This window comes from Camelina sativa, chromosome 3 (genome assembly GCF_000633955.1).
Source record: "Camelina sativa cultivar DH55 chromosome 3, Cs, whole genome shotgun sequence".
In the NCBI taxonomy this organism is placed as follows: domain Eukaryota; kingdom Viridiplantae; phylum Streptophyta; class Magnoliopsida; order Brassicales; family Brassicaceae; genus Camelina; species Camelina sativa.
Genome location: NC_025687.1, coordinates 169,225 through 196,191, shown reverse-complemented (window position 1 = coordinate 196,191; position 26,967 = coordinate 169,225). Strand labels below are relative to the sequence as shown.

The window sequence follows — 26,967 nt, the reverse complement described above, 5'->3', positions numbered from 1 at the left end:
CCACGAACTACCATATAAATTTCTCGACTTTAATAAGAGGATACTCAGACAGTATCTCAATCAAACCGATGCGGTAGTATCCCAAGCAAACCGGCAAGTGTCGATACTCGATACCCAGAGGAGAGTAATGAAATAATTCATAAGTTTTGAAATTCACCAACACCATCTAATCTTAATCCTAGCCCATAACATAACCATATTTTGAGCTTTTTTTCTCATTGAAAAATAGACAGATTACCGACAAGTCTGATAAATTTTACGGTTGAATAGGCCTAGCCGCCACAATACAAGTAAGCAAGGAAGTGGTCTGTCTTTCCGAGGGATAAGCCCATGGGCTTTTCATTGGGCTCTCAACAGACCAACCTATTTTTTTTTCTATTCTGCCGCCCGATATACCAAAATAATTGCAAAACATTTTCACAAACCTATGACTTTATAATGTTGTCAAGTGACATCGACGCAACGTTTGTTTATTTTCGGCCAAAATTTTTTTTCTTTCTTTTTCAAATGAGAATATCTGCAATTTCTCATAGTGCAAAACCCCTTTTGAGAAATATAACGACTCGTTGTCAAAAAATAAATGACAAACTCGAAAGTCTAGTTATTGTTTTCCCGCTAAATTGAATAAATTAGCAAAGTCTACAACCAAATTGTGAGGAAAGAAAAAGTCAAAAAAATTTAATAAAAATAACGAAAACATGTACATCATGAAACCTCCTCAACTTCCCAATTATGCCCGGAACAACAAACGAACTTCACCACATGTGCTTTACATACACAACATACATATACATGTGAATTATGATGTGTAGCGTGAATATAATATATAGACTCCCTCTAATATTTCTAATGAAGTAAATATGGCTACAACGTGACAGCATCAAAGTCTTCTTGGTTTTAAGACGTGACCAGCCTAACGACCCAACCAAACCTACTTGTCTATTCCTTCTTCTCACCCTCTAAAACCACCCCCCTACCTTCTCTACTTTCAGATCATCAAGCCCCCAATTTCCAGCAGAAAACATGGTATGTTCCTACATCTCATTTTTTTTTGTTTTTTTGTTTTTTTTATTTTATCAATGGATCAATGATATCACCAATCAATCAATCATGTAATATGTTGTGATCATATTAGTTCACTATGCGTGTGTTCGATTGTGCAGGCTAACTCAGCTTCTGGGATGCATGTAAGCGATGAGTGCAAGCTCAAATTCTTGGAGTTGAAAGCAAAGAGAAATTATAGGTACATTATTTTCAAAATCGATGAGAAGGCTCAGCAAGTTATGATAGACAAGCTTGGGAATCCAGAAGAAACTTACGACGATTTCACCGGATCTATTCCAGAGGACGAGTGCCGATATGCTGTTTATGACTTTGATTTCACCACTCCTGAGAATTGCCAGAAGAGCAAGATCTTTTTCATCGCATGGTACTACAACTCCTTTCCCCCTGTTTTTTTGTTCTTCTAATGATTTGGAAACGTAGACTTTGTGATAACTGAGACATCCACTTGCTTCAGGTCACCTGATACATCAAGAGTGAGGAGTAAGATGTTGTATGCAAGCTCCAAGGACAGATTCAAGAGGGAAATGGATGGGATTCAAGTTGAATTGCAAGCAACAGATCCTAGCGAGATGAGCCTCGACATCATCAAGGGACGAGTCAATCTCTGAATGGAACTTATTCCATCTTCATTCGTTTCAGTCAAATTCATACTATCTGCTTTTGTTTTCTTTGGGTTTTCCGTTTTACATTCTTCACTCTTTGAATTTTCTGTGATTCATGGTCTCAACTCTTTTTTAATTGGAACGTAATCATCATAATAATAGTTTATTACTTTGCTTCCCTAAACAAAGCTGTCAAATTTTAGCAACTTCTAAACGATAATGAACTAATGATGCAAAGAAGGTAGGTTGATAGAGAGAGAGAGAGAGAGCATATAGGAAGACATACCTCAAGACTAATCTATCAGAAAATCTTCGTAATTCAAGGGTTTTCTTAGCCAGTTGCTGAATGGATATTTTCCTTTAAAAATCTTCGACATCAAAGAATATTCCGTAGCTTTGTCCTGCATACAATTAAAACAAACAAAAAAACGTAAACCATCTCACAATAAACCAGAGAAAAGTATCGAAATCTTTTGGAATGCATGTCAAACACTCGCTATGATTCATACACTTTAGTATGCAAGTAGTGCCAGTGGAAGCATGTTAAATCAAAATGAAGCAGCAGAAAATAATCAGTATCACATGCACCTTCAGTTCTCGATAAGATCTTATTGACTTAGAAGATTCACTTTCGAGTCCATGAGCTTCTTTCAAGAATAGTTCAAGTAACCGCTGTCTAGAAAGAAAAGAAACAGATGACTATGGTATCAACTAGAAATAAGCAAGGTCGTTCTTGGATAACAAGGCTCCTCTTCTTACTTGCATATACATGATTGAGTAGACGGATACAGAGCTCCCTTAGCTGAGGTGCCTTGCTTTCTACCGGTTGTCCCAAGAATAACTTCGTGTAACCCAGAATGGTTCCAACACAAGGAATACCTACGAGACAACAAACACATCGTCACCTAATAAATTAACAAGAAAGAAAAGAAAAATATGTCATGTGGTTAAGAGTTGAGAGCATTGAAAACTAACCCGCATGTTATGGTAGCTTGAGCAGTTTCTGAATGCTGAAATTCTGATGGTGGTACTGGAGCTACAAAAAACAGTGGCTGAAAAGGAATTAGCACAATATATGCAAGTAACTGCTGCAATTTACATGATACTCTGGTATAAAGAAGCTAATGAAACCTTGTTTAAACGGAAGGAAGTTAGAAGCTCATCCGATAATGGAAGGATCCTCTCATACAAAGACCTTTGCAAGTGATCAGCCAAAGAAAAACTATTAGGAAAGTGCAGAGATTGTCCAACGGTGATGGTAGAAATATACACAGGCTCAAGGACTAGGGAAAGCAGTGCCCCTGAAGAGAGAAAAATGCCCATAAGAAAATATAGAATGACAAAAGAAGTTCTCTGTCAAACTTCAAGAATAGGAAAAATTGACCAAATATCATATGACATATACGCTTGATGCAATTAAAAATCCAGAAGAGGTTGCAAAAGCATTAATAGACTAGAGAGGAAACCTTGAACTCCAAGAACATTCCATCGAGCTATCTTATCCGAACAGCTAACAGAGAGTGTGGTTTCACCACGACCAGGCTTTCTTTGCACCATATCTGCTACTTGTGAGCCATTACCTGAAACGGAGACATCCAAAGTAAATTGATAACAACATCAGTCTAATCCGCTATCTTCCAGCTGCTATATAGAGAAAGGCAAGCAGGGAGAACAAATTCTTGCAACAATGAGGCAGGAAAGTTCAATACCTTTGTTGCAATTACCAAACTCTGGAACATGAGAATGCCCAGTCGAGCCTTGAACTAGCACAGAGTCGTCATCTACTTGTTGTGTTGATGGAATATTTTTCATCGCATACAAGGGTGAACTAGTAGAAGCATAACCACCTATAGATAGATATCAACAAAAAAAAAAAATGGTCAGTGCCAGAAGACATTATTGAAACACGAGAAGAAGAAAAAAAAAAAACGAATAAGAAGCTGATGATTACATTACATGGCAATTGAGAAATGTACAAATGCAAGTGGCACCCAGATTTGAGCTTATAATAACTCACTTCTCCAGGAGAGCTTGGGTCTGCTGACTCTAGTATCGAGCTTGTTACGCTATCATCACATCTCTGACGCTTGGCATCATCATTATTAAAACATGTCCGCCTCTGGATCCGCTGAATCTCGGAATAGAAGAACCTCATGAGAGCTCTTCTGGCGACAACTTCGGCATGAGAATCGTTAACAATGTCTCCACGGGGACTCAACAGCGACCGGCTAACGCACTTGGTCCCCGTTCCCAACGCTATCACTTCCGGGTCTCCCTCGTTCCCTTGGGATTGGGCAGGAGAAGAGACAAGGAAAGCGGATAGGACGGTGACTTCACGTCCCTGAGGTTTACCCTTCTTCGGCAGAGAGATGTAAGCCGACACAACCTTCTCTGCTACTATCTCTCCCCAATCGCTGCAGAATCCTTCTCCTTCCATTGCCTCCTTACTACTACTACCAAGTAACAAAACGGATCCTAATTATTTTGGCAAAACCTTTGTTAAGGAGAGAAAAGAAGGGACCTGCATGAAAAATAGTTTTAAGTTTAGGGGCCCATTTAGTAAATTACTATTTAAAGTTAAATTTAATGGTGGTGGTGGCCGGTGGGATAAGCATAATAAAGTTAAACTCCAAGGGACTCACTCACTCATCCCACTCGCTTCCTTTGACGTCTTTCCCAAAATTCAAATTCCTCAATCTGTGATCATCGACGTCGGGGATTCAAAGCAATCCGTGAGAGATCCAATTGCATGATCTCCACTTCCTCGTGTTTTAGGGAGCTCTACTACTCTCTCAGTCACACATGGACGGTAAAGAGAATCTCAGCGATTGTGTGATAAAGTTGGTAAGATTTTTAATTGAACGTTATTATAACTTTTGATAATCATCCGCTTCTTGGTGGTTATGATTTTGATTTTAAATTTTCCAGAGGGAGAACCCGAAGAGGCGAAAGGAGACGGTTTACGTCGGATGTGGTGCTGGATTCGGCGGCGATAGGCCATTGGCGGCTCTCAAACTGCTTCAGAGAGTTGAAGACCTTAACTATCTTGTCCTTGAGTGCTTAGCCGAGCGAACTTTGGCTGATCGCTGGCTCTCTATGTCATCTGGCGGTGACGGTTTCGACCCTCGTGGTATGTTTTTTGAGTTTATTTTATTCTTTTTTTTTGTTGAAATTTATTAGTCATCATCCTTAGGTTGAGAGGTTGCTATAATTGGTTTATAACTTCATCAAAGTCAGCCATTTTTTTCCTCCTCCTGTACAGTTTCAGAGTGGATGCATTTGTTACTACCTTTGGCTGTGGAGAAAGGCACTTGTATAATCACTAATATGGGTGCAAGTAAGAGCTTATACTCTATATAATGGTGGGCCTTTTTGTTCTGACTGATAATCTGAATTCTCGTGTTTTGTCCTTATATAGTTGATCCCTCTGGGGCTCAGAATAAAGTTCTCCAGGTAGCCAGTGAACTAGGGCTCACAGTATCCGTGGCTGTGGCTCATGAGGTGCATTTTGAAACAGGTTATTGGAAGCTACTTTCATTTCTTCCCTGGGAGATATATTATTGTTAGTGTTCTGCGTATTATAAGTGTGTCTAACCATTGTCTTTTGAATCTTATTTAGGCTCTGGATCATCTTCTTGCGGTCAATATTGCTCTGCCGGGGTAGGATTCTGTTTCTCTTACTCCTGATCGTATGTATCAAATGGGATATTATCAGCTTGTGACTGCTATTTTGATAGACTAAAAGATGCGTACGCATGGTTATGTGTACATTGAAGCACTATAGGTTATATGGTACAAGAGTAGAGAGTTTCAGATTACCATTTTTTATTTAGCTCCTCCTAGTCCTTGTGGTTGTCCTGAAAATTTGATTCTCCTTGTTGAAGGGTACTAGCACTTATCTTGGAGCAGCTCCTATTGTTGAATGTCTGGAGAAGTACCAACCAGACGTGATAATTACTTCAAGAGTGGCTGATGCTGCCTTGTTTTTAGCACCAATGGTGAGGACTTATTATCCGTCCAATTAAACAGCCAGGACGATTTTCTTGTTGGACCAAATAACCACTCGGATTGCATATCATCTCAATTTTATAATTATTGTTTGTCTCCCTTTGGCTTGAATTCGTATCAAGAGGCGTTTCTGTTCGTGATTTAATCTGATCATTTTTACCCCGAATTATATCCTCTCTTTTTATTCAAAAAAAAGAAAAAAATCTGATCATTTCCTTGTTGCATGGTTAGGTCTATGAACTAGGTTGGAATTGGAATGACTTGGAGCTGCTAGCTCAGGGAACTCTTGCTGGCCACCTTCTGGAATGCGGATGTCAGCTCACTGGTGGATACTTCATGCATCCAGGTGCGTTTTAAGCTTACTGGCTCAGGGAAGAAATAATGGACTGCTGTTTTTCATTTTCAGTATGGTCATTTCGTTCTTCGATGTTCTTTAGGTGACCATTATAGAGACTTGGCTTTCCCTCTCCTCCAGGATGTGTCACTTCCTTATGCAGAAATTGGCCATGACGGGAAAGTATGTGTATCAAAGCCTGAATGTACTGGTGGAATTTTAAATACCAGTACTTGCGCGGAGCAACTTCTGTATGAAATTGCTGATCCGAGTGCCTACATTACACCTGATGTGGTAAGTTAGCGGTACAAGAGCTAGAAGGAACAACTGTAACAACAACGGAAACAGTTGATTTGAAAACCTTCATTGCAGGTGATTGATGTTCGAGACGTTTCTTTCCTTCCCCTTTCAGACTGCAAAATACAATGCAGTGGAGCAAAACCATCTGCTAACACTGCTGTGCCTGAGAAACTTTTGCGGTTGATTCCAAAGGTTTTTATCCATAGAAAATGTTGGTATTATAAGGTTGATACTAAAGAACAACCTAGGTTGAGTTCTATAATTCGTTCTTTTTTTGCAGGAGTGTGGTTGGAAAGGATGGGGAGAGATATCTTATGGAGGACATGGATCTATTCAGCGTGCTAAAGCTTCAGAGTTTCTGGTGTGCCTTTGGTTAAAATGTCTATGATGTAGTAGCATTATTAAGCACTAGTTTTGCTTGAAATGACTCCTTGTTATGCCTGACATGGATTTTTCATATCTCATAAATTGTATACCTACTTTACTCTGCTTTTTTTTCAGGTTCGATCTTGGATGGAAGAAACCATTCCTGGTGTTAACCACTGCATTCTTTCTTATGTGATTGGGCTTGATAGCTTGAAGGCGACAAGCAACGACGCTGAATCATCTTGGCAGACATGTGGAGATATAAGATTACGTATGGATGGTCTATTCAAACAGAAAGAACATGCAGTCCACTTAACGAAAGAGTTTACTGCTTTATATACAAATGGACCAGCTGGTGGTGGTGGAATTAGGTAATTCCTTATTGTAGCATAACAGTAGTACCAGATCCTGATGGTTTCTGATATCTTATGGACTTGACAGAATGCTTAATTATTGACAAGTTAGCATTACAGTAGTACCAGATCCTGATGGTTTCTGATATCTTATCTCTGATTATGCTGACTGATAATCTTTATCTTGGCAATCTCAATGTACCGAAACTTGATGTTTGTTAAAATAGAGCATATGAGATGCTGGAAGGTCTTTTTGGTTTGGGTTGACTCCTTGTAATTATTTGCAATCATGCAGTACCGGACACAAGATAGAGATTATTCTTGAAAAAGCTTTGGTATGTCGTTTCTATCATGAAGTTGTAACTAATATAGCCTTGCATAAATCAATATCCTGGCTTCTGATGTTACATGTTTGATTATCTAGGTCAGCCGTGAATCTGTAATCTGGAAAACTGGACTTCAGCACACCAACGCATCAAAGTCAGTGACCCCTGCAAATCATTATCCAGTTGCTCAAGAGAAAATCCAAAAGGTTAGTGAGAAAGTACTTGCTCAAACCGGTTAGTTTCTTTGTTGACAGCTATCTTATACTACGCTAAGTGCTAAGACAAAATTAGATAATCGTAGTGATCATAAACTGAATCCAGTTCCTTAGTGAATCAATCTATTGTGTATGGAGATTCTGTACGTATCTGTGTTCAAAACTAGAGGATGAAATTGTGAAAGCATTCTAAACTTAACCTTGGTATTGCTTCCATTTGTAGATCCCTAAGGAAAATCAAAATAACCAAACAACGAAAGGTGATCAGTGGACGGGTTTATCTGGAATTCATCACTCTCCTGCTCCATCTGGCCGAAAGATCCCACTCTACTCTGTTGCTCATAGCCGGGCAGGTGATAAAGGAAACGACATAAACTTCTCACTAATCCCACACTATTCCCCTGATATCGATCGTCTGAAACTCATCATTACTCCTCAATGGGTTAAACATGTGATGTCAGTTCTGTTATCAACCTCTCCGTTTCTCGAAATCGATGCAAAACCAATCGATGAAAATGTGTCAGTAGAGATATATGATGTTAAAGGCGTTCATGCTTTGAATGTTGTCGTACGGAACATATTAGATGGTGGAGTCAACTGTTCCAGAAGAATCGATCGACATGGAAAGACAATTTCAGATCTCATCTTGTGTCAACAAGTTGTGTTGTAAGACTACTTTACTTTGCATATCAGGTTTTTCTATTCAAATATTGTGTCGTGTGGTAATGTTAACTAAAAGCGAGACTTGAACTACACTATAATTCTTAAAATATTGGAAAAAGAGAAAAATCGACTTAGTGGTGCTTCACTTTCTATTTCATTAAAATTGCATCAACTTACAACTGGGTATCTTGATAGATACGCATACAGATGTATTAAAATCATTTTTCTTTTGATTGAAAAATAATATTATATTTGTATAATGTTAGGTTGTTATATTCCTTTGCAGGATCTGACATGGGTTGCACCACCTCAAGAAAGTTGGCTTAAAGTAACATCCCTTAATGGGTTGAAATTGTCAGAAACCAGAACCCTTCTTTTGCTCAACTCCAATCACGTTGCCACCCAATTTTATCTCGTTGGTTTTGCAAAAGTAATAAAGAGACAGAGAAAAACAAAAAGGAAAACTTGCTCCGTTACAGCCTCACAATTGTAACAAGGTTTCGTATAAAAGAGGACAGAAATTTCGCAGGTTCCTCCTTTGTCTGAGGTAAAGGTTTCCTTCTTTAACTAATTCCTCAGATGACCTCTTGATTTGATTAAAATAATCTCTAACCTGTTTCATTCAGGATCTTGGAGAAGGAAACAACAACAAAAAAAAATCAAAAAACAAAAAAAAAACAAAAAGATGTCTTTCACAGGAACTCTCGACAAATGCAATGCTTGCGATAAGACAGTGTATGTGGTGGACATGTTGTCCATTGAAGGGATGCCTTACCACAAGTCTTGCTTCAGGTGCACCCATTGCAAAGGAACCCTTGTGGTATGTTGCATTATTCTTATACAAGGGATCATTTAGTTCCCAATTTTCTTGTTCAGTTTTCCTGTGATCATATTATTCAATCAAAGATTCCAAAAAATGGAAACAATATTTATGCGTTGATGGCAGATGAGCAACTATTCCTCCATGGACGGAGTCTTGTACTGCAAGACCCATTTTGAGCAACTGTTCAAGGAGTCTGGCAATTTCAGCAAAAACTTTCAACCAGGTTCATGATTATAAGATATCTCCAACTTCCGAATCTCTCTTATCTTTCTCCATTCAAATCATCGTGATCGTAACAAGTTTCTTTCTTTTATCAGGAAAAACTGAGAAGCCTGAGCTGGTACGTTCATCATTTATGTGTACAATGATCATTCTATATGATAATTAAGCGTATCAATCTTTCATTCTGTAATGATTTGACGAATAAATAGGATCTGAGAAATTGACTGCATTGATAATTTCAACGTTACAGACTAGGACTCCCAGCAAGATATCATCCATCTTCTGTGGAACACAAGACAAGTGTGCCGCTTGCGAAAAAACTGTTTACCCTCTTGAAAAGGTTAGTATTTGCATTTTCTTATAGCTTATTCCTTATACAAATATTTACCATCAAGTCCCTAACTTATAGATTGGTAGATCTAACCAAAATTGCAATGAACTGGTATTGTGGACACACAAAACTTTATGTGCTCAGAGAGTCGGCATTTCAGTTTTGGAGTTTTTCCATGTACTTAGATCTATTCGGTTCATATAATTTTTTTACCAGATTAGATCAAACGGGAAAGAAAAAAAAAATTGATTTTTTGGTCTGTTTAGTTTATTTTGGATTTGATACGTATTGGTTGTTGGTTCCAGAAAATGTTGAATTGATCGGTTTAAAAGGGAATTTGGTTAATTGCTGGCTAACAGGTACAAATGGAAGGAGAATGCTTCCATAAGACATGTTTCCGGTGCGCTCACGGTGGCTGTACGCTCACTCATTCCTCTTACGCCTCCCTAGACAGCGTTCTGTACTGCCGGCATCACTTTAACCAACTCTTTATGGAGAAAGGAAACTACGCCCACGTGCTCCAAGCGGCGAACCACCGTCGCACAGCCTCAGGCAACACTCTTCCTCCAGAGGCTACGGAAGATATCGCAGTGGAGACCAAGGAAGAAAACGGCGATTCACAGTCTTGAATATATATATATATATATATATATCTTGTTGAGTGAGTGTTGCTTGCGTGATTTGATTTTTATTTGTAATGAGTTGTTTCCATAATCAAGAGTCAAGACATGATTTTTTCTTCTTCTTCGTTTGATTCGTTGGTTATTATTGATCACATTATATATGTTACGGTCGAGAAAAGCAACAAATATGATTTTTTGACAGAGTAGTGAATAGTGATCGATGATATGCTTGGTTACTGATGGATGGTCATGGTCTATAATCGAATATGTGATATCCATGGTAGGATTTGAATGTTTGTTCCCTGTGTTTCTTATATGCGAATCAAAGAAAACGGTATTATCATCATCTATTCGGTTCAAAGTAAAATGCGTTATACCGGATAAAATTAAACCAAGTGGTTATCGGGTGATGTGGATCATTCATTTATTTTAGGGGAAGCGCAGGGTGTTTTCGTAAATATATCGGGGAAAATAGTCCATACCAAAAATACCATGAACGATGATGATGTCTGGTTGGCGAGAAACTCTATCAGTTTAATTTGACTGGGAAAAAAATTTGAAAAATAATCTGATTCAAAGACGAACTCACGGCATCTGTTGGTACTCTCAGTTATCAATGATTGGTTAGTCTCTCTCTCTCTTTCTCGCTTGTCGTTGTTTTTTTTTTTTTTTTTTGATTTTCAAGTCTGAATTGTGTATGATGTGGCTTCCTGGAATTTTCGATTTTTGTTGTTTTTGCTCCAGAGGCAGGTGTTTAGTATTATATAAGGTTCGAGGAACCAAGTAAAAGGTCTACTTTTTGAATTGATTCGACATGGAATTTGCGTCTACTGTTCCACGGCCCATTCTATCTCATGGTGCGAGTAACTACTACTACTGCTTTTCAAATCCCAAAGGAATCAGGATTCCCAAAGTGCACTCGTCGTGTCTTCGTTTGAATTTGAATCCGGCTTGTTCTTTCTCTACAAGGTTTTATAGTCATAGTTTGCATTCTAGCCAAAAAAAATCATTACTTGGCACTCGCCTCCGAGGTTTTGGGTTCAGGTTAAGCTGTCAGGGCAGTGATTCTCTAGATAGTGATGATCGAACTGGGGAATCTCCCGAAAGTAATGAAGCTACTACAGATTTGAATGAAGATAATAAAGACGCGAGTTTGGAGGAGCTCAAGGAGCTACTACACACGGCAATTAAAGAATTGGAAGTTGCTAGACTTAATAGTACCATGTTTGAGGAAAAGGCTCAGAGATTCTCAGAAAGAGCCATTGCACTCAAGGATGAAGCCGCTACTGCTTGGCATCACGTTAACAAAACCCTTGATGTCATTCGAGATACCGTCGATGAGGAATCTCTTGCTAAAGAAGCCCTTCATAAGGCTACTATGGCGTTATCTCTTGCTGAAGCTAAGCTTCAGGTTGTAGTGGAATCACTTGAAGCAGCTGGTGCAGGGAATGATACCCCACAAGCGTCTCAGGAGACTGATGAGAGAACAGATGATGTTAAGGATAAAGAAGGGGCCCTTTTAGCTGCCAAGGATGATATCAAAGAATGCCAAGTGAGTTTAGCAAATTGTGAGGCCCAACTGAATTCTCTGCAAATCAAAAAAGACGAGCTGCAGACGGAAGTGGACAAGTTGAGTGAGTTCGCCGAGACAATACAGATCAATGCCTTGAAAGCCGAGGAGGATGTCGCTAACATTATGAAACTGGCTGAGCAAGCTGTAGCATTTGAGCTCGAGGCTACTCAACGCGTTAACGATGCAGAGATCGCTTTGCAGAGAGCAGACAAGTCTCTCTTCATTTCTCAGACCCCAGAGGAAACTCAGAGTCAACTCTCGGATGAAGAAGCTCCTGTCGAGGATAAGGAAGTACTCTCAAGTAATATTGAAGATGTAAGCAATCAGTTTGAAAAAGAGTCGCCTAAAGATGATGATTTATTAGCGGTACAGAGCACATCTGATCTTGTGCCTGATATTGCTGGTCAGAAGACTCAAAAACTAACTCAGCCTTATGAGTCAAGCGATCATGAGAATGGAAAGCCAAATATAGAGTCTTCTAAAGTGGTTGAAGCAGATTTTGAAAAGTCAAAGATTAATGTTCAGACCAAAAAACAGGAGAAAGACCTGCCAAAAGAGGGCTCCTCTCTTAATTCTCCCAAGGCATCCTTTAATAAATCCTCCCGTTTCTTTTCTGCATCTTTCTTCTCTTCCAATCCAGATGGGACCGCCACAGTGTTTGCCAGTCTGGTTGATTCTGTCAAAAAGCAATGGCCCAAGCTAGTTCTTGGGTTTGCACTTCTTGGAGCTGGGTCAGTTTTAAAATTTACTCTTACTCTCGTCAATTTTTGAAGGATCATTTTAGTACTTCAAGTTTAGTCTTTTTGTTGATATGATCTTCTTATTCGTTCCAGACTCACATTATACTCCAATGGAGTAGGGGGAAACAGTCAGCTGCTTCAACAGCCAGATGTTACCAGCACTAGTGCAGAAGACGGCTCTTCCAGTACGAAGCCACTGATCCGGCAAGTGCAAAAAATTCCCAAGAGAATTAAAAAACTACTTGAGATGCTCCCTCACCAGGAGGTATTAATGATTGTTCTTTGTTTTTTTCAAAGTGAACATTATTTGGAATGTACTTTGCAGGCTGAAACTTTCTACCATTATTAGGTCAATGAGGAAGAAGCTTCCCTTTTTGATTTTTTGTGGTTACTGCTGGCAAGCGTCATATTTGTGCCTTTATTTCAGAAGATTCCTGGAGGTAAGTAGGATTCTTTTTTTGTTTTGTTATCCATTGCATCACTATATGTTTTCCCTTTCCCTCAAAACTTTTACGATTTCCATGTTCTCATCAGTCAAAAACATTTTCAGTTCTGGTCTCGCAATCATGTTGCATAGAGATTTATGTGCCATCTTGATGGCTTCATCTGCTGCAATGTATAGGCAGCCCTGTTCTTGGGTATTTGGCAGCTGGAATTCTGATTGGTCCATATGGTCTTTCGATAATCCGTAATGTGCACGGGACCAGGGCCATCGCAGAATTTGGAGTTGTTTTCTTGCTTTTCAACATTGGTCTTGAGGTACTTTTTTAAAATATATGTTTATGTTTATGTATCATTTTGCTTTCAAATTGTGTTTGGTCGAAAAGACAAATTTTGCTTTGTTTTGTTTTGATTTAACAGCTATCTGTTGAAAGACTGAGTTCCATGAAGAAATATGTTTTTGGATTAGGCTCCGCTCAGGTGATACGTAGATCTGCGTATATCATTCCACATCATTTATTTCAACTACTACAATACGTACATGCTTAATTTGTACTACTATTGTTGAAATCTAGGTTCTATTGACAGCAGCAGTAGTTGGATTGATTGCCCATTATGTTGCTGGTCAAGCTGGTCCAGCGGCAATAGTGATTGGAAATGGCCTGGCACTGTCCTCCACTGCTGTTGTTCTTCAGGTGACCTTTTTGGTTGTATTCACATAGGGGTCTTAATGAAAGGAAGACTGTAACAGCCCTTTCATGTTTTTTTATGCAATGACGCTATGGTTGAACAGAAACAATGTAACTGGTTTTCAGGTTCTACAAGAAAGAGGTGAGAGTACATCCAGACATGGAAGGGCTTCATTTTCCGTCTTGCTTTTCCAGGTCGGTTCAGAACAGAGATAATTCTGTACTTGTATAACGACAACTATTCTGGGGCATTTCTCATCAGTTTGTTGTTTTTCTTCACAGGATCTTGCTGTAGTTGTTTTACTGATTCTCATCCCACTTATTTCACCTAATTCATCCAAAGGAGGGGTAAGCTCATCTCTAGGGTTTCTTTTTCTTGGGTACGGCTTCTTTTTCTGCTCGATGCCATGTGTTGGCAATTATCTAAGGAGGTTTGATTATTTCGTTTCTCTCTTAAGAAGAAACGTTGTGGTCATCTGTTGCTATTACTGGTTGAAATTGCTACTATGCGAGATATACTTAAGGAAGTCTAGTAAGTATCAGTGCTAGCAAAATGCTAAGTTGCTAACTGCTGTTTACAGATTGGATTTCAAGCCATCGCTGAAGCTCTGGGGCTTGCTGCAGTCAAAGCAGCAGTTGCTATTACTGCCATAATTGCTGGTGGCCGTCTTGTAAGGCTCAGATACTTTTAACTTTTGAGATCCCGGATATTAAAATAAGTTAATTACTACCGAACTTGTTAGGTGAATGTTTTAGATTTGCTACAAAAGGAAGAGGCATGTTTTCATGAACTACTGTGCTGTCACTGCTACTTCCAGTACTCAGTTCATCTGTTTCAATAGAGTTTTAATCTATGGCATTTTGTGGCATACAGCTTCTTCGACCAATCTACAAGCAAATTGCAGAAAACAGAAACGCTGAGATATTCTCTGCCAACACGCTTCTTGTTATTCTTGGGACTAGTTTATTGACAGCTAGGGTATGACAGTGACCTTGTTGGTATTGGACTATTTTACTGACATGCTACTCGTTTCCGTCGCCTAATTTTTCCGTTGCTATGAATCAGGCTGGACTTTCCATGGCACTTGGAGCGTTTTTGGCTGGTCTACTCCTTGCAGAGACAGAATTTTCCTTGCAAGTGGAATCAGATATTGCTCCATATCGTGGTCTTTTACTGGGACTCTTCTTCATGACGGTAATATAACTTAACTTTATAATATAGATTCACGAATTATAGATGGTAAAAAAACTAACAAAAATAGTTCCACTCATTTCAGGTTGGCATGTCTATTGATCCGAAATTACTTCTCTCTAATTTCCCTGTGATAGTGGGAACTTTGGGACTCTTGATAGTGGGAAAGACTATGTTAGTCGTGATTATGGGCAAATTGTTCGGCATTTCAATAATATCTGCAATTCGGGTAGGGCTACTTCTGGCCCCGGGGGGAGAATTTGCATTTGTTGCTTTCGGAGAAGCTGTCAATCAGGTTTGTTATCTACATGAGTATATAAGCAGCAATGTACTTCAAAACTTAATGGTTTTCAACTACCTTTTATCCCTCCCTATAGGCCTAATATGTGGTTGGTTCTTCCAGGGTATAATGTCTCCCCAGTTATCTTCGTTGCTATTTCTTGTCGTGGGAATCTCAATGGCTATCACACCTTGGTTAGCTGCTGGTGGCCAGTTAATTGCATCTCGGTTTGAGTTGCATGATGTTCGAAGTTTATTGCCGGTTGAGAGTGAGGTAGGAATCATGATGTTTCGTTTATAGCATATAACTCTGTCAGGAGATAATCCATGAATTCAGTGTTGTTCTGAAGCTCACACGTTCTCTAGTTGAGAAATTCATAACAAGGCCGACTGATGAGTATTTTTTCTTGTCTGACTTTATTTGCAGACGGATGATTTGCAGGATCACATAATTATTTGCGGATTTGGTCGAGTTGGGCAGGTTTAATACACTATCTGAACTTCTTTAGTTTATGCTCCTATATGAGAACCTCTCTCTAGATAGTCTGCTTCACAGGATAGCTCGTCGTACCTAACCTCATGACCATTTTTTGTTTGTTACTTGTAGATAATCGCTCAGCTTCTCTCGGAAAGACTTATCCCATTTGTTGCCCTCGATGTCAGCAGGTAACATAACAATCCTTTATTCATTGCCTCTTTTGTCAGATAATCTTTGTGGGCTAAAGTAGGTTTCAAATTGTTTGTTCTCGTATCAATCTGGAGATGTGGGGTGGGGACTATCAGTAATTTCCACACACACAAGCTGACATTACATTTCAATCTCTCTGCTTTATAAGTCTAGTTTAAAGATTTCACCAGCCAGTTTCACATATCTCTTTCTCACATTCTGTGCTTACCTGAAACCTCGTATTTAAATCTACAGTGATAGAGTGACTATCGGGCGTTCCTTGGATCTTCCTGTTTATTTCGGAGACGCTGGTAGTAGAGAGGTACACACACAAACAAACAAAAAGAGAAAAGACACACTAGACAATTACAGATTATACAAGCTTATGAATATATTACTTCACTTATGCAAAAAAAAAAACAGGTACTTCACAAAATTGGAGCAGAGAGAGCATGCGCTGCTGTGGTTGCCTTAGACGCACCAGGAGCAAACTACAGATGTGTGTGGGCTTTGAGCAAGTATTACCCCAATGTCAAAACCTTTGTCCGTGCACACGATGTAGTTCATGGTCTTAATCTAGAAAAAGCCGGTGCTACTGCGGTAATATGTTCACAAACCCCCTTCACTCTCCTCTAGTCCTCTAGCGATACAATTTTTTTTATCAATGTTACATTAATATATATGTCGATCACAAAAACTTCTAGGTTGTCCCAGAGACTCTGGAGCCTAGTCTACAGTTGGCAGCTGCTGTTCTTGCTCAGGTAAAAACATAACTGATTTCTTTTAATAGTGGAAGTAATCCTAAAGAAAAGATACAACACACAGTAGCATGATCGATCCTTTTTGGGGCTTCTCAGGCAAAATTACCGACATCGGAAATTGCAAACACAATTAACGAGTTCAGAACCCGTCACTTGTCTGAGCTGACAGAGGTGTGTGTTTAATTGTCGATAATCATCTATTTTTATTTATATATATCAGAGTCTGGTTTGGTCGGATTGATTTTTGTATTGGGGATACGGTGTAACGATAATGGCAGCTAAGTGAAGCAAGCGGAAGCTCTCTGGGCTATGGTTTCTCGAGGGCTAGTAAGCCAAAACCTCAACCGTCGGATGCGTCTGATGAAAACCAGATAATAGAAGGCGGCACACTGGCGATCTGATGACCTTATTGATATCATTTTCTGGTGGAAACAAGAACATCTCTAAACCTTTGTGGTAGCCATTTATCTGCTGGTAGTTTCGTTTCGTTCATGGAACGGGAGGGGTACTGTATATCGTATATATGTCCATTCTTTAACCATCAGGTTGCAGTGTACAGTGAAGTGATTGGATCCATCATATGTATGTCTGTTTAACCATATATATACATTCATGTTCAGTACATATCTCTCTCTGATCTCAGCACAACTAAATTTGAAATTTTAAATAATTCCAGGAGTAGATATGAAATCTTTTTTCATACAGCGTTATCCTATCGATGTACGTCATGAAAATCTTGCAGTGAATTAATTGAATTACTGTATACATACGTCATGAATGTAAAAATAATCTTCGAATATCTCTCTATCAAATTAAGTTAATTAACTATACAAAACAATTCATTAGGGAAAAAAAAAAAAATAATAATAACGTCGTTCCAGTTGGTGAACTGAATGAAATAAAAGAGTCCACTAGTGTATTAGGCACTTTTTTGAAAAGTAATTGGAAAAGTAGGCAGTTTTTGATTCTTCGTTTGACTTCATTTCTCTCATTAATTCAATGGCGGACACAAGGTTTTGTACTTCCTCTCTCTCTCTAACCTCGGCTTGAAATCTTTATGGGGTCAGATTTTGATTCTTCTTTTTGCTGTTCTGGCTTGTGTTCATCAGAGTTGCAGTTGTTACTGGTTCGAACAAAGGGATAGGGTTAGAGATTTGCAGGCAACTAGCTAAAAATGGGATAACTGTGATTCTCACTGCGAGGGATGAGAAAAAGGGTCTTGCTGCTGTCGAAAAGCTCATGACAGAGAAGAATGGTTTTTCTGATCAATCCATCTCCTTTCACCTACTTGATGTCTCCATTCCAGACACCATCGCTTATTTTGCTCTTTTTCTGATATGTTTACCTACCTACCTAGTCTTCTTAACATATAATTATTAATTATTACTGCAGGCTGGTGCACCTACTGATTTTTCCAAGATAATGAGCGATACATATGAGATTGTCGAGGAGTGTGTTACTACAAACTACTACGGCGTCAAACGAATGTGTGAGGCTATGATTCCTCTGCTTCAGTCTTCTGCTTCCCCAAGAATCGTCACCATCGCTTCTACCATGGGAAAGTTAGAGGTACCATATCTTCTATAAACTTATATAAATAGGCAGAGGGATGTTGATTCAAGAGTAGATATATATTAGGAGTGAGTTTTGTATATATGTTTTTACTACAGAATGTGTCAAATGAGTGGGCAAAAGGAGTGCTGAGTGATGCTGAGAATCTAACAGAAGAGAAAATAGACGAAGTGATGGATGAGTATCTCAAGGATTACAGACAAGGCTCATTACAAGACAAAGGTTGGCCAACAGTAATGTCTGGGTACATACTATCAAAAGCTGCGGTGATGGCATTGACACAAGTGTTGGCTAAGCGAAACAAATCAATGATCATCAACAGTGTTTGTCCTGGTTTCGTCAAGACAGATATCAATTTCAACACTGGGATTTTAAGCGTTGAACAAGGTGCAGCGAGTCCAGTGAAACTGGCTTTGGTCCCTAATGGAGACCCATCTGGTCTCTTCTATGATCGCGCTAATGTCTCCAATTTTTGACTTTTGTCAACATCCTTCCTTCCTTCCTTCCACGTGTGTTGGGTCTTTGTATATTGTTGTTGTATTGTACCCCATCTAAGTGTAGTAGAAAATAAAGTGAACCAGAAACTTTTAGAGTATCAGACGAACATATATATATACTGTATGTACCAGATTTGTAGTTTTCCTTTTCACTAGTAAGTAATAATACACTATGAAGCCAAGCATGATCGGATCGTAACGACAAGTTACAAGAACAACAACGCAGATTCTCTTAGTAATTAATATGGCGGCCTAAAGCGTTTTCGTAACGCAATTGTTATTGGGCTGAAAGGAAGGCCCAGTAAGCTCGAGTGAGTAAATATACTATATAAATGCCCTAATTAAGTCAGTCAGTAAAAGTCCAGGAAAAAAAAAGTGTAGTAAGCCGTACGATGAAGCCGGAAACAAAGAGAACAAGACGGCGGAACGACGAGGAGAAGGGTGGTGTATCTGCGTTCAATCTCGGGTCTCTGAAGAAAGCGATCGAGGCCATAGATGTAGTCCGCAAGGAAAATACAATGAACCTATCGTCGTTGTCTGTGGCGTTATCCGCAGCGAGCCGTGAGATGAAGCAAACGGGCAAGTGTCATCAGCTTAAGAGAGTACTAGGAAACAGAGGGGAAGAGAAGAAGAAGAAGAAGAAGAAGAAGAAGAAGAAGAAGATGAAGATGAAGAAGGAGAAGGTAGCGATCGGAACAAAGCCGAAAACGAAGGCAAAACTAGTAAGGTGGCTTTCAAACTTGGATAAATCGGTAAAAGTGCTATCATCATCATCATCATCACCAGTGCAGCCGAAGAGACTAGTATCATTGCAGCTGCAGCATTGTGAATTGAACACAGATTTCACCATGAATCACTGCCTTGAATCCTTTAGATGAAACATTTTACGTCCTATCCTATATAGGCTTATTATAGCTACTTCAGGGGCGGGGCTTTATCTTTCTTCCACTCTTGCTTTGTATCAGTCTTACTTATTTCATTTGCTCAATGAAATGGTGGAGATGATGATGCATCAACAATGTTTTATTTTCTTCGACGATCGGAACAGAGTTTATTACTACTATCATGCATCAACAGAGTTTCTCTAGGATCGGATCGGAACGAAACGAAGATATCTTTGCTTGCTTAGATTTTGACACAATCACCCTACGAATATACTATTAGTGTGGGGTTCCGCAATGTTGATTATTATTATTTTACAGGGACTGCAAACGTTTATCATCATGCTAATAACCACAACATCTAACACAAACAAAACGTGACAAATTTCACACTAGAGTCTTAAAAAACAGGGGAAACACAAATTACCAAGACTATATATATAGATATATATGGCACATCTGGACATGCCTGAAACTAGCTACATAACTTTTCTATCTTTCCCTTTTCTCAGACCGTCTTGGACTTGGCATGTGACGGCAATAACTGCACAAGCGATAGATTTTTATGGCTTTTAATTCATTGAACTGATCCCAAAGCAAGATTGCAACACACATAGCAAACTGTTTTCTTGAAAAAATACCTGGTAGCAAGAGATAAGAGAGGAGGCGAATCCGAAAGCGCCTGTGACTCGTGGAGTGACTTTCTTCGGAGCCAGTTGAAGCAATCCAAAAGCAACAACTACATCCATCCCTGCTTTCACCAGTGCCAACGACCTCTCCTTCGATTTCTCTAGTTTCGCACGGTACTGCTCGTTCTGCATAAAAATATCTTGTATCCATAATCAGCAAAATTTCTTCTTCACTCCAAAGAGAAAGAGAATCATAGCTTGAGGAATCTTCTTACCTGATGTTTATCCTTATTCCCTATCTCCTTTTCTAACTTGTTAATTGATGCTGACAGCCTACCAAGCTCCCCAACCTAAACATCTCGAAAAGTTACTAGCCATTAGTTACTGATTTTGAACCAGAGATGATTAACAATACAGTTGCAGTGAACAAACCTCAACCAAGGATGTGCAGACCGATGAGCCCACCCAACAGAAGAGGGATATACGTCCAAGAAGCTCAGCGCGTTCTTTGTCCTATAATAACATCAGATTCGGAACCTAAGTTTAACCTGAGAAAATAAGTCTCTCATAACGCAAACATGTCCTCACCTTGTAAATCCCAGTCCTGCCAAGCCACACAATTTGATCGAGGAACAAGAATGTAGAGAGCAACGCGTTTTTAGACTGCCAAAATCAGAACATGAATCATCAGAGTCAGATCAATCAATTTAGTTGGAAAAAGAAACAAGCTCTGAAAGTAAGCAAGCAACAACACTACCTTTCGGAGCAGAAGAAGCGGGAGTGGAGTCCCTTTGGGAACAGGGCTAATGAGAGCATGAAGATCATTCACAAACTGCATTCACCACATGAACGACACCATTTTGAGCTTATTCCTAAATCAAATAGTATTGTATCCTCTTCCAAATCATCTCAACATATAAAACTAACAGATTTCAACATTTTATATTTTGAAACGGAGGCAGTAGTATAAAATCTCTGTTTTTTTTTTTTTTTTGTATTTATTTATATTTCTAGCCCAAAGATTTTAATTTCTTACGATTTTGTGACAATAATAATATCTTTATCTCTCAATTTTGTAAATTAAAATATCTACTAGCAATTAAACTAGGTTGACTTGTAAGTTATGGGCCTTTATATAATATAAAGCCCATATTAACAGCTACTGAGAAACAGCGGCCCAAAATACTAACGGGTGGTTGGTTATATATATAAACTTACATCAAAACACCATAAGCGGTCGGTTGTTTTTTTACTTTTTTTACTAACTGTGGTGAAAGAAGAAGCTTCTGAGCTTTCCTCTTTCGAGCTTCTCGAGAAGCTTATCGGCGCCGATTACTTCCATCTCCGACAGCTTTTTCAGATACCCTATTGCTCCGTACGACACCATCATTCTCTTACTCTTCTCGCTTCCCGACAACCCCAACAGCCCCGCCACTGCGTACTTCTTCGCCGTGTTTCCTGGGTTTGCATCCAACAGCATCACTAGGTTCGTCACGCTCTTCCCGTCTTTCTTCAGTTCCCTCCGAATCCTTCCTTCCGTCACCAATCCCGCTATCGCCTGAGCCGCCGCTTCTCTACATCCGTTTGATTTCGATTCCAGAAGCTTCACTATCACCGCCACGCACCCCGATTCTCCCACTAACCTTTTCGTCTCCGGCGAGCACGCGAAACGGCACAGAGCCGATGCTGCTGCTTCTTGCGCTCCTAAAGATCCCGACTTGAGTACGTGTGTCAGTCGTGGCAGCAGATTCAGAGCCACCCACATCTCTGAATTCACCGACGGGATTAGATTTCTCAGCGCCGTCACCGCCGGTTCTTGCGGCAGCGGACCGTCTAGGTATGCCAAGAGACTCGGAACTCCGCCTTCTGAAACAATGGCTTCACGCAGAGCTTCGCTCGCTGCAGTGAGATTCTGCAAACACTCCGCCATGTGTTCTCTTGATCCTAACAGTATCCCGTGGTCTAGGAGATCGATCGCGACTCTAACCATTCCTTCTTCTCCAAGTAACTGTCTGAGCTCTGAAACTGCTGAGATGTTCTTCAAAGCAGCTGCGGACGCAGCTTGTGACACTGAATCCCCTGTTTTACAGAGATCGATCAGCGGTGTGATTCCCCCGTGTCCTGCGATTTCCCTCGCGTTTTCCTCTGCCATGGACAGCCTCTGGATCGCAATTGCAGCTTTTTCTTTGGTTTCAAGACTTCCTGATTCGATTAGCCTCACTAGAGGAGGCAATACACCTTCGGAGATAAGCCACTCGTCGCAGTGTCCTGATTCCGCTAATACGCTGATGAGATTCACAGCTTTCTCTCTGATTCTTGTCGAAGTTGCTGTTAACAGTTGGACTAAAGCTGCTACGTTGGCTCGTCCGATCAAAGGCATAACCATCTTTTCATCTTCTTGCATTGCACGGAGGAGGTTCTCGAGAGCATTGTGTTTTGATTCCAAGTGACCGATCTGAAGCCTCGCTAGAAGTTCTTTTAAACTGGAAATTTTGGGTGTTTCCAGAGAACTTGAGATATATAGAGGTAGTGTGGCTTCACCGAGGACGCCGGTCTTGATCAAAACCATACAGTCTCTTAGATTCAAATCCAGTTTTCCAGATAAAGCATCGAGATCGCTCTGCATACGCAGCTTCCCTTCATACTTGTCAGTTGAACACAACTCTGCAAGCTCTATCACTTCGTTNCTCTGAATTCACCGACGGGATTAGATTTCTCAGCGCCGTCACCGCCGGTTCTTGCGGCAGCGGACCGTCTAGGTATGCCAAGAGACTCGGAACTCCGCCTTCTGAAACAATGGCTTCACGCAGAGCTTCGCTCGCTGCAGTGAGATTCTGCAAACACTCCGCCATGTGTTCTCTTGATCCTAACAGTATCCCGTGGTCTAGGAGATCGATCGCGACTCTAACCATTCCTTCTTCTCCAAGTAACTGTCTGAGCTCTGAAACTGCTGAGATGTTCTTCAAAGCAGCTGCGGACGCAGCTTGTGACACTGAATCCCCTGTTTTACAGAGATCGATCAGCGGTGTGATTCCCCCGTGTCCTGCGATTTCCCTCGCGTTTTCCTCTGTCATGGACAGCCTCTGGATCGCAATTGCAGCTTTTTCTTTGGTTTCAAGACTTCCTGATTCGATTAGCCTCACTAGAGGAGGCAATACACCTTCGGAGATAAGCCACTCGTCGCAGTGTCCTGATTCCGCTAATACGCTGATGAGATTCACAGCTTTCTCTCTGATTCTTGTCGAAGTTGCTGTTAACAGTTGGACTAAAGCTGCTACGTTGGCTCGTCCGATCAAAGGCATAACCATCTTTTCATCTTCTTGCATTGCACGGAGGAGGTTCTCGAGAGCATTGTGTTTTGATTCCAAGTGACCGATCTGAAGCCTCGCTAGAAGTTCTTTTAAACTGGAAATTTTGGGTGTTTCCAGAGAACTTGAGATATATAGAGGTAGTGTGGCTTCACCGAGGACGCCGGTCTTGATCAAAACCATACAGTCTCTTAGATTCAAATCCAGTTTTCCAGATAAAGCATCGAGATCGCTCTGCATACGCAGCTTCCCTTCATACTTGTCAGTTGAACACAACTCTGCAAGCTCTATCACTTCGTTAAGCGTCTTAACCACAGATTGTAACTGCTCGTTGCAGAGCTTGTTCTTGGAGAAACAAGGGTGGCTTGAGAGGTCAGATAGACAACCTGGAATCTGATCAATCTTTGAGATTATGGTCTTCCAACGTCCTGCGAAATTCTTAACCGTTTTGGCCTTGCTGAGCACTGATGGTATTAGTGAATGGACGCGCGATAGCCATTCTTCTGCCGATTGTTTATCCATGACCATCTGGTTAACTTGCTGCTCTTCTGCCATGGCTCCAAACTTTCCCATGGTTCCCAATTCTGCCATTGTTCCCATTGCAAACATAAAGTCACAGCTTCTTAGGCTATTTGAACATATATTCTCTCTTCTTGATCTGTGTTTGATTAAGTGCTAATGAAACCTGAAGAGCAAAAAGACAGAAAAACAAAAAACAAAACTTTACAACCTTATATCAATGTCTGAGCCATGTTTTTCCTCGTTTATGGGGCAAAAAAAAAGTACAACTTTACCTCATCTGAAATTGGACTGTATCGACTCCAACTGCAGTTGAAGATGAAGAGAACAATCAAAACTTTGATTTGAGTTTTCGCATGTTCAGTGAGAGAAAATTAAAGAAAAGGCGAAACCTTACCCTGTCACCTTGTTCCTTTAACTGCACTTGAATCCAAATTTTCCCTGAGTTCTTCACAGACAATTCCAGATTCTAATTATCTGCACTTGGAGATTAAGAAAGCTCAAAACTTAAATGGAACACAAGAGTAGAAGAAGACACAAAAAAAAATAAAGGAAAAAAAAAGACAAACAATATTAGTTTAGAGGAAAACAACATCTAACAGAAGAATCACAGAAAAGCCATTGCTTAACAAAAGAAAGAAGTAACCCCACGACATATCATTTCGAGTGGGTTTCTAGATGCGTATTCATTAAATGCTTCTCCCTAATATATAGTAACACATCAAATCAAACTCATTCACAGCCACGATATAAACTCTGACTTTCCATGAACCATCATCCATCATTGTCAAAGCAAAACTCGTAAAGGTTAGAGGTTCGTGATTGGAGAAAAATTCCTTAAAAAAGGGGAAGCACAAGCTGTAAAATTGTGTGTGGATCAGAGGGATTAAATGTGTTGATAGTAACAGAAAGGGAAAATATCTGGCTGAGGATCAAAGTAAACTTGCAGACTTTTCTTTAAAGACAAGTCAATGAGAAGTAGTAGTATCTGTATCTCTCTATTCATTAGACACAAGTTGTTGTAAGTTGTAAGCACCAATGTTATGTTAGATAGAAACGAAGTGATCCTACTACTTACAAATGAATGATGTTGAACATAGCTCAAAACTTGGTATCAATCTTTTTTAAGGGATGAGATGATGATCTAAGAGGAGGAAATTTTTTTTTACCTTCAATTTAGTAGTTGACTTGAGTGTGAAAATAGTTGCGTCCAGCCAAAAACTTGATCTGTGTGAGAAATTTAAAGAGATTCAGTAAGTATACAAACATGTAGAGGTTAAGCAAGATTTCTAGAAAATTATGCAGAGTATGATCTTTAGGGGGAATCACACACTGAGTTTTTATATATATATATATATAAAAAAAAAAAGTAAACTTGAGATTGTTAAATCTAATTGACCAGAAATGGAGATTGGATATTCTTGAATTATAGAGAAAATAATAAACTGGTCACTGTCAACGGATGATAAAGCAAAATTGAATAACCAAATGATATAAAGTTTGAGATCACAAGCTTAAGCTCTCCTTTTTTATTTTATTTTTTTACTTGTGGATGCAAAAAATATCAACCGCAGAGAAAGAACCAACCTTTTAAGATTCAGAATCTTGAAAGCAAAAAAAAACTCCTCTTTTGTTACGAAAAAAAAAACAAGAAAAGATTTAAACAACCTTTTTCAATTTGATTTTCTTTATACCCAGAAAACAGAAAGAATAAAAGGCTGAGGGATGAGAATCAAATCGGAAATTATATATATATATATGTTCTCTTGAGAAAGAAGTAGAAAAATTAACCTGAGACTAAAAAACAGAAATTACAGCTCAGGCTGAGAGAATTTTAAAATTCTGGGAAAACTAAAAATGATGATGTTAGGGCGAGACGACAATACAAAAAACGATAAGACAAGAGAGAAGATCAGGATATCAATTTCGATCCCAAAGAAACTTACCCCCAAGTTTTTTTTTTTTTTGGTTGTGTAATGAAAGAAGAGAAGCTAAACAAAAGCGGAGCTGTTGAAGTTGAAATGAAAGAGAGATCTTGCAAGAATACAAAGAAGACAAAGCTGCTGCTGACTTCTCTCTCTTCTTCTTCTTCTTCTTCTTCTTCTTCTATAACTCCCAAACGATACAAATTATTATTATTTTTTTTTAAAAACAAACACCTGCTCCTCTTCTCTCTCTCTTTTTTCTCTTGCTAAGATAAAATATTTGAAAAAAAATTCAAATCTCAACGCGATTTAGAGATAGAGAGAGAAGAGAATAAGATATTNAAAAAAAAAAAAAAAAAAAAAGAAATAGAGGGGGACAGAGTACAAAACTAAAGACGAACTTCGATCATCAAATCAAATCTATTTCTTTAATAGTTCCCTTTTTTTTTTTACTTCAAAAATTCGTACTTTTTTATTTTTTTTCCGTATTTCTTGAAGTAGTTGACAAAAATATACAGAAAATACTACTATTTATTTAAGAAAAATAAATAATACTTAATTATTTTGAATTAAAAAAGCCTACAGGAGAGAGATCTGTCACTGAGATTCCCCTCCCAAGAAAAGAGACGATCGACTTCTCTCTCTCTCTCTCTCTCTCTCTCTCTCTTATTAAAAGCAAGCAAGCAGTAGTAGTTAGCTTTCTTTGGGATCCGACGGCTGTGATTCCATCTTTATAATTTCGATTTTTTTGACCGTTGTTGTTAGATTAGAATAGATCTCTCGCTCTCTAGTCTTCTTCTTTGTTGTAAATAGTCTTGTAGAATCAACAGTAACCGTTCCATCGTGGCTTACTATATTAAGGGATGCCCACATCGATCGCCCATTGGAAATTTTGAAATTCTAACAAGGAACTACTGTCGCCATTTTACAATATTATGCTTCTACTTTCCTGATATTACAAAACCGCCCGAGATAACATTTGCATGTGTGACTCGCGTGACCACTCTACCTTTTTTTTATTTGGCCCACTCTCTAGTCTCTTTTTTTTTTTTTTTTTTTTTTT

The 26,967-nt window shown here is 39.3% G+C and overlaps 10 protein-coding genes and 1 long non-coding RNA gene across 14 annotated transcripts; 6 read left to right on the top strand and 5 right to left on the bottom strand.

Moving 5' to 3' along the window:
- LOC104758638 (actin-depolymerizing factor 10) lies at positions 935-1,851 on the top strand. The gene is made up of 3 exons (XM_010481537.2): positions 935-1,026; positions 1,164-1,429; positions 1,520-1,851. Exons 1-3 carry the CDS (start codon positions 1,024-1,026, stop codon positions 1,671-1,673), a joined length of 423 nt encoding a protein of 140 aa, XP_010479839.1. The 5' UTR covers positions 935-1,023; the 3' UTR covers positions 1,674-1,851.
- Positions 1,086-1,405, bottom strand: LOC109131451. The gene is made up of 2 exons (XR_002037125.1): positions 1,320-1,405; positions 1,086-1,213 (listed from the first exon to the last, which is right to left on the bottom strand). It is a non-coding gene; the product is annotated as an uncharacterized LOC109131451 (long non-coding RNA).
- LOC104758648 (tRNA-specific adenosine deaminase 1-like) lies at positions 1,458-4,148 on the bottom strand. Of its 2 annotated transcripts, XM_010481549.2 has the most exons (9): positions 3,624-4,148; positions 3,377-3,514; positions 3,134-3,247; positions 2,799-2,968; positions 2,643-2,719; positions 2,427-2,546; positions 2,256-2,343; positions 1,954-2,068; positions 1,458-1,524 (listed from the first exon to the last, which is right to left on the bottom strand). In XM_010481549.2, the coding sequence occupies exons 1-8, from the start codon at positions 4,102-4,104 to the stop codon at positions 1,961-1,963; spliced, it is 1,296 nt and encodes a 431-aa protein (XP_010479851.1). In that variant the 5' UTR covers positions 4,105-4,148; the 3' UTR covers positions 1,458-1,524; positions 1,954-1,960. The 2 variants fall into 2 exon arrangements, 1 of the variants encoding a protein (XP_010479851.1); XR_762758.2 differs by lacking the exon at positions 1,458-1,524 and having other exon boundaries at positions 1,980-2,068; positions 2,256-2,339.
- LOC104758572 lies at positions 4,270-8,322 on the top strand. The gene is made up of 14 exons (XM_010481464.2): positions 4,270-4,511; positions 4,596-4,797; positions 4,930-5,004; positions 5,086-5,184; positions 5,287-5,327; positions 5,552-5,665; positions 5,907-6,021; positions 6,113-6,303; positions 6,382-6,501; positions 6,590-6,670; positions 6,811-7,046; positions 7,324-7,363; positions 7,453-7,560; positions 7,793-8,322. The coding sequence occupies exons 1-14, from the start codon at positions 4,470-4,472 to the stop codon at positions 8,237-8,239; spliced, it is 1,911 nt and encodes a 636-aa protein (XP_010479766.1). The 5' UTR covers positions 4,270-4,469; the 3' UTR covers positions 8,240-8,322.
- LOC104758581 (LIM domain-containing protein PLIM2b) lies at positions 8,525-10,432 on the top strand. 2 transcript variants are annotated; one of them, XM_019242537.1, is made up of 6 exons: positions 8,525-8,779; positions 8,859-9,052; positions 9,179-9,278; positions 9,373-9,395; positions 9,528-9,617; positions 9,968-10,432. In XM_019242537.1, the coding sequence occupies exons 2-6, from the start codon at positions 8,918-8,920 to the stop codon at positions 10,235-10,237; spliced, it is 618 nt and encodes a 205-aa protein (XP_019098082.1). In that variant the 5' UTR covers positions 8,525-8,779; positions 8,859-8,917; the 3' UTR covers positions 10,238-10,432. The 2 variants fall into 2 exon arrangements, with proteins under 2 accessions (XP_019098082.1, XP_010479778.1); XM_010481476.2 differs by lacking the exon at positions 8,525-8,779 and having other exon boundaries at positions 8,786-9,052.
- LOC104758559 (K(+) efflux antiporter 1, chloroplastic-like) lies at positions 10,716-17,199 on the top strand. 2 transcript variants are annotated; one of them, XM_010481452.1, is made up of 21 exons: positions 10,716-10,854; positions 10,982-12,535; positions 12,638-12,809; positions 12,894-12,984; positions 13,167-13,303; positions 13,406-13,465; positions 13,561-13,680; positions 13,801-13,869; positions 13,957-14,022; positions 14,256-14,345; positions 14,549-14,653; positions 14,741-14,869; positions 14,952-15,161; positions 15,270-15,419; positions 15,573-15,626; positions 15,753-15,811; positions 16,068-16,134; positions 16,236-16,412; positions 16,517-16,573; positions 16,670-16,744; positions 16,852-17,199. In XM_010481452.1, the coding sequence occupies exons 2-21, from the start codon at positions 11,046-11,048 to the stop codon at positions 16,972-16,974; spliced, it is 3,501 nt and encodes a 1,166-aa protein (XP_010479754.1). In that variant the 5' UTR covers positions 10,716-10,854; positions 10,982-11,045; the 3' UTR covers positions 16,975-17,199. The 2 variants fall into 2 exon arrangements, with proteins under 2 accessions (XP_010479754.1, XP_010479747.1); XM_010481445.1 differs by having other exon boundaries at positions 10,976-12,535.
- Positions 17,516-18,815, top strand: LOC104758549 ((+)-neomenthol dehydrogenase-like). Its single transcript, XM_019242534.1, has 4 exons — positions 17,516-17,586; positions 17,683-17,866; positions 17,966-18,142; positions 18,244-18,815. Exons 1-4 carry the CDS (start codon positions 17,573-17,575, stop codon positions 18,619-18,621), a joined length of 753 nt encoding a protein of 250 aa, XP_019098079.1. The 5' UTR covers positions 17,516-17,572; the 3' UTR covers positions 18,622-18,815.
- LOC104758538 lies at positions 18,886-19,798 on the top strand. Its single transcript, XM_010481428.2, has one exon. The coding sequence runs from the start codon at positions 19,035-19,037 to the stop codon at positions 19,518-19,520; it is 486 nt and encodes a 161-aa protein (XP_010479730.1). The 5' UTR covers positions 18,886-19,034; the 3' UTR covers positions 19,521-19,798.
- On the bottom strand, positions 19,926-21,057 carry LOC104758529 (peroxisomal membrane protein 11C-like). Its single transcript, XM_010481415.2, has 6 exons — positions 20,910-21,057; positions 20,741-20,815; positions 20,585-20,665; positions 20,428-20,502; positions 20,165-20,338; positions 19,926-20,067 (listed from the first exon to the last, which is right to left on the bottom strand). Exons 1-6 carry the CDS (start codon positions 20,988-20,990, stop codon positions 20,032-20,034), a joined length of 522 nt encoding a protein of 173 aa, XP_010479717.1. The 5' UTR covers positions 20,991-21,057; the 3' UTR covers positions 19,926-20,031.
- On the bottom strand, positions 21,246-22,838 carry LOC109131444 (armadillo repeat-containing protein 3-like; the record flags this gene model as incomplete). The annotated part of the gene is given in 1 exon segment (XM_019242522.1): positions 21,246-22,838. A coding segment is annotated over 1 exon segment (1,425 nt), but the record flags the coding sequence as incomplete, so codon positions are not given.
- LOC104758513 lies at positions 22,840-26,126 on the bottom strand (the record flags this gene model as incomplete). Its single annotated transcript, XM_019239367.1, has 5 exons — positions 25,926-26,126; positions 25,149-25,206; positions 24,377-24,456; positions 24,255-24,285; positions 22,840-24,145 (listed from the first exon to the last, which is right to left on the bottom strand). A coding segment is annotated over exon 5 (1,230 nt), but the record flags the coding sequence as incomplete, so codon positions are not given.

Coding starts and splice junctions, on each gene's coding strand:
- LOC104758638 (XM_010481537.2), top strand. Junction 1,430..1,519: donor AAGATCTTTTTCATCGCATG/GTACTACAACTC, acceptor CACTTGCTTCAG/GTCACCTGATACATCAAGAG.
- LOC104758648 (XM_010481549.2), bottom strand. CDS start 4,104: ATGGAAGGAGAAGGATTCTGCAGCGATTGGGGAGAGATAGTAGCAGAG. Junction 2,720..2,798: donor CTTCCTTCCGTTTAAACAAG/GTTTCATTAGCT, acceptor ATTCCTTTTCAG/CCACTGTTTTTTGTAGCTCC. Junction 2,547..2,642: donor CAAGCTACCATAACATGCGG/GTTAGTTTTCAA, acceptor GTTGTCTCGTAG/GTATTCCTTGTGTTGGAACC.
- LOC104758572 (XM_010481464.2), top strand. CDS start 4,470: ATGGACGGTAAAGAGAATCTCAGCGATTGTGTGATAAAGTTG. Junction 4,798..4,929: donor TGACGGTTTCGACCCTCGTG/GTATGTTTTTTG, acceptor CCTCCTGTACAG/TTTCAGAGTGGATGCATTTG. Junction 5,185..5,286: donor TGAGGTGCATTTTGAAACAG/GTTATTGGAAGC, acceptor AATCTTATTTAG/GCTCTGGATCATCTTCTTGC.
- LOC104758581 (XM_019242537.1), top strand. CDS start 8,918: ATGTCTTTCACAGGAACTCTCGACAAATGCAATGCTTGCGATAAGACA. Junction 9,053..9,178: donor ATTGCAAAGGAACCCTTGTG/GTATGTTGCATT, acceptor CGTTGATGGCAG/ATGAGCAACTATTCCTCCAT. Junction 9,618..9,967: donor CTGTTTACCCTCTTGAAAAG/GTTAGTATTTGC, acceptor GCTGGCTAACAG/GTACAAATGGAAGGAGAATG.
- LOC104758559 (XM_010481452.1), top strand. CDS start 11,046: ATGGAATTTGCGTCTACTGTTCCACGGCCCATTCTATCTCATGGTGCG. Junction 13,870..13,956: donor TTTCCGTCTTGCTTTTCCAG/GTCGGTTCAGAA, acceptor TTTTCTTCACAG/GATCTTGCTGTAGTTGTTTT. Junction 14,654..14,740: donor CTAGTTTATTGACAGCTAGG/GTATGACAGTGA, acceptor GCTATGAATCAG/GCTGGACTTTCCATGGCACT.
- LOC104758549 (XM_019242534.1), top strand. Junction 17,867..17,965: donor TCTCCTTTCACCTACTTGAT/GTCTCCATTCCA, acceptor TTATTACTGCAG/GCTGGTGCACCTACTGATTT. Junction 18,143..18,243: donor CTACCATGGGAAAGTTAGAG/GTACCATATCTT, acceptor TTTTTACTACAG/AATGTGTCAAATGAGTGGGC.
- LOC104758538 (XM_010481428.2), top strand. CDS start 19,035: ATGAAGCCGGAAACAAAGAGAACAAGACGGCGGAACGACGAGGAGAAG.
- LOC104758529 (XM_010481415.2), bottom strand. CDS start 20,990: ATGCAGTTTGTGAATGATCTTCATGCTCTCATTAGCCCTGTTCCCAAA. Junction 20,666..20,740: donor GCAGGACTGGGATTTACAAG/GTGAGGACATGT, acceptor ATGTTATTATAG/GACAAAGAACGCGCTGAGCT. Junction 20,339..20,427: donor GGAATAAGGATAAACATCAG/GTAAGAAGATTC, acceptor ATTTTTATGCAG/AACGAGCAGTACCGTGCGAA.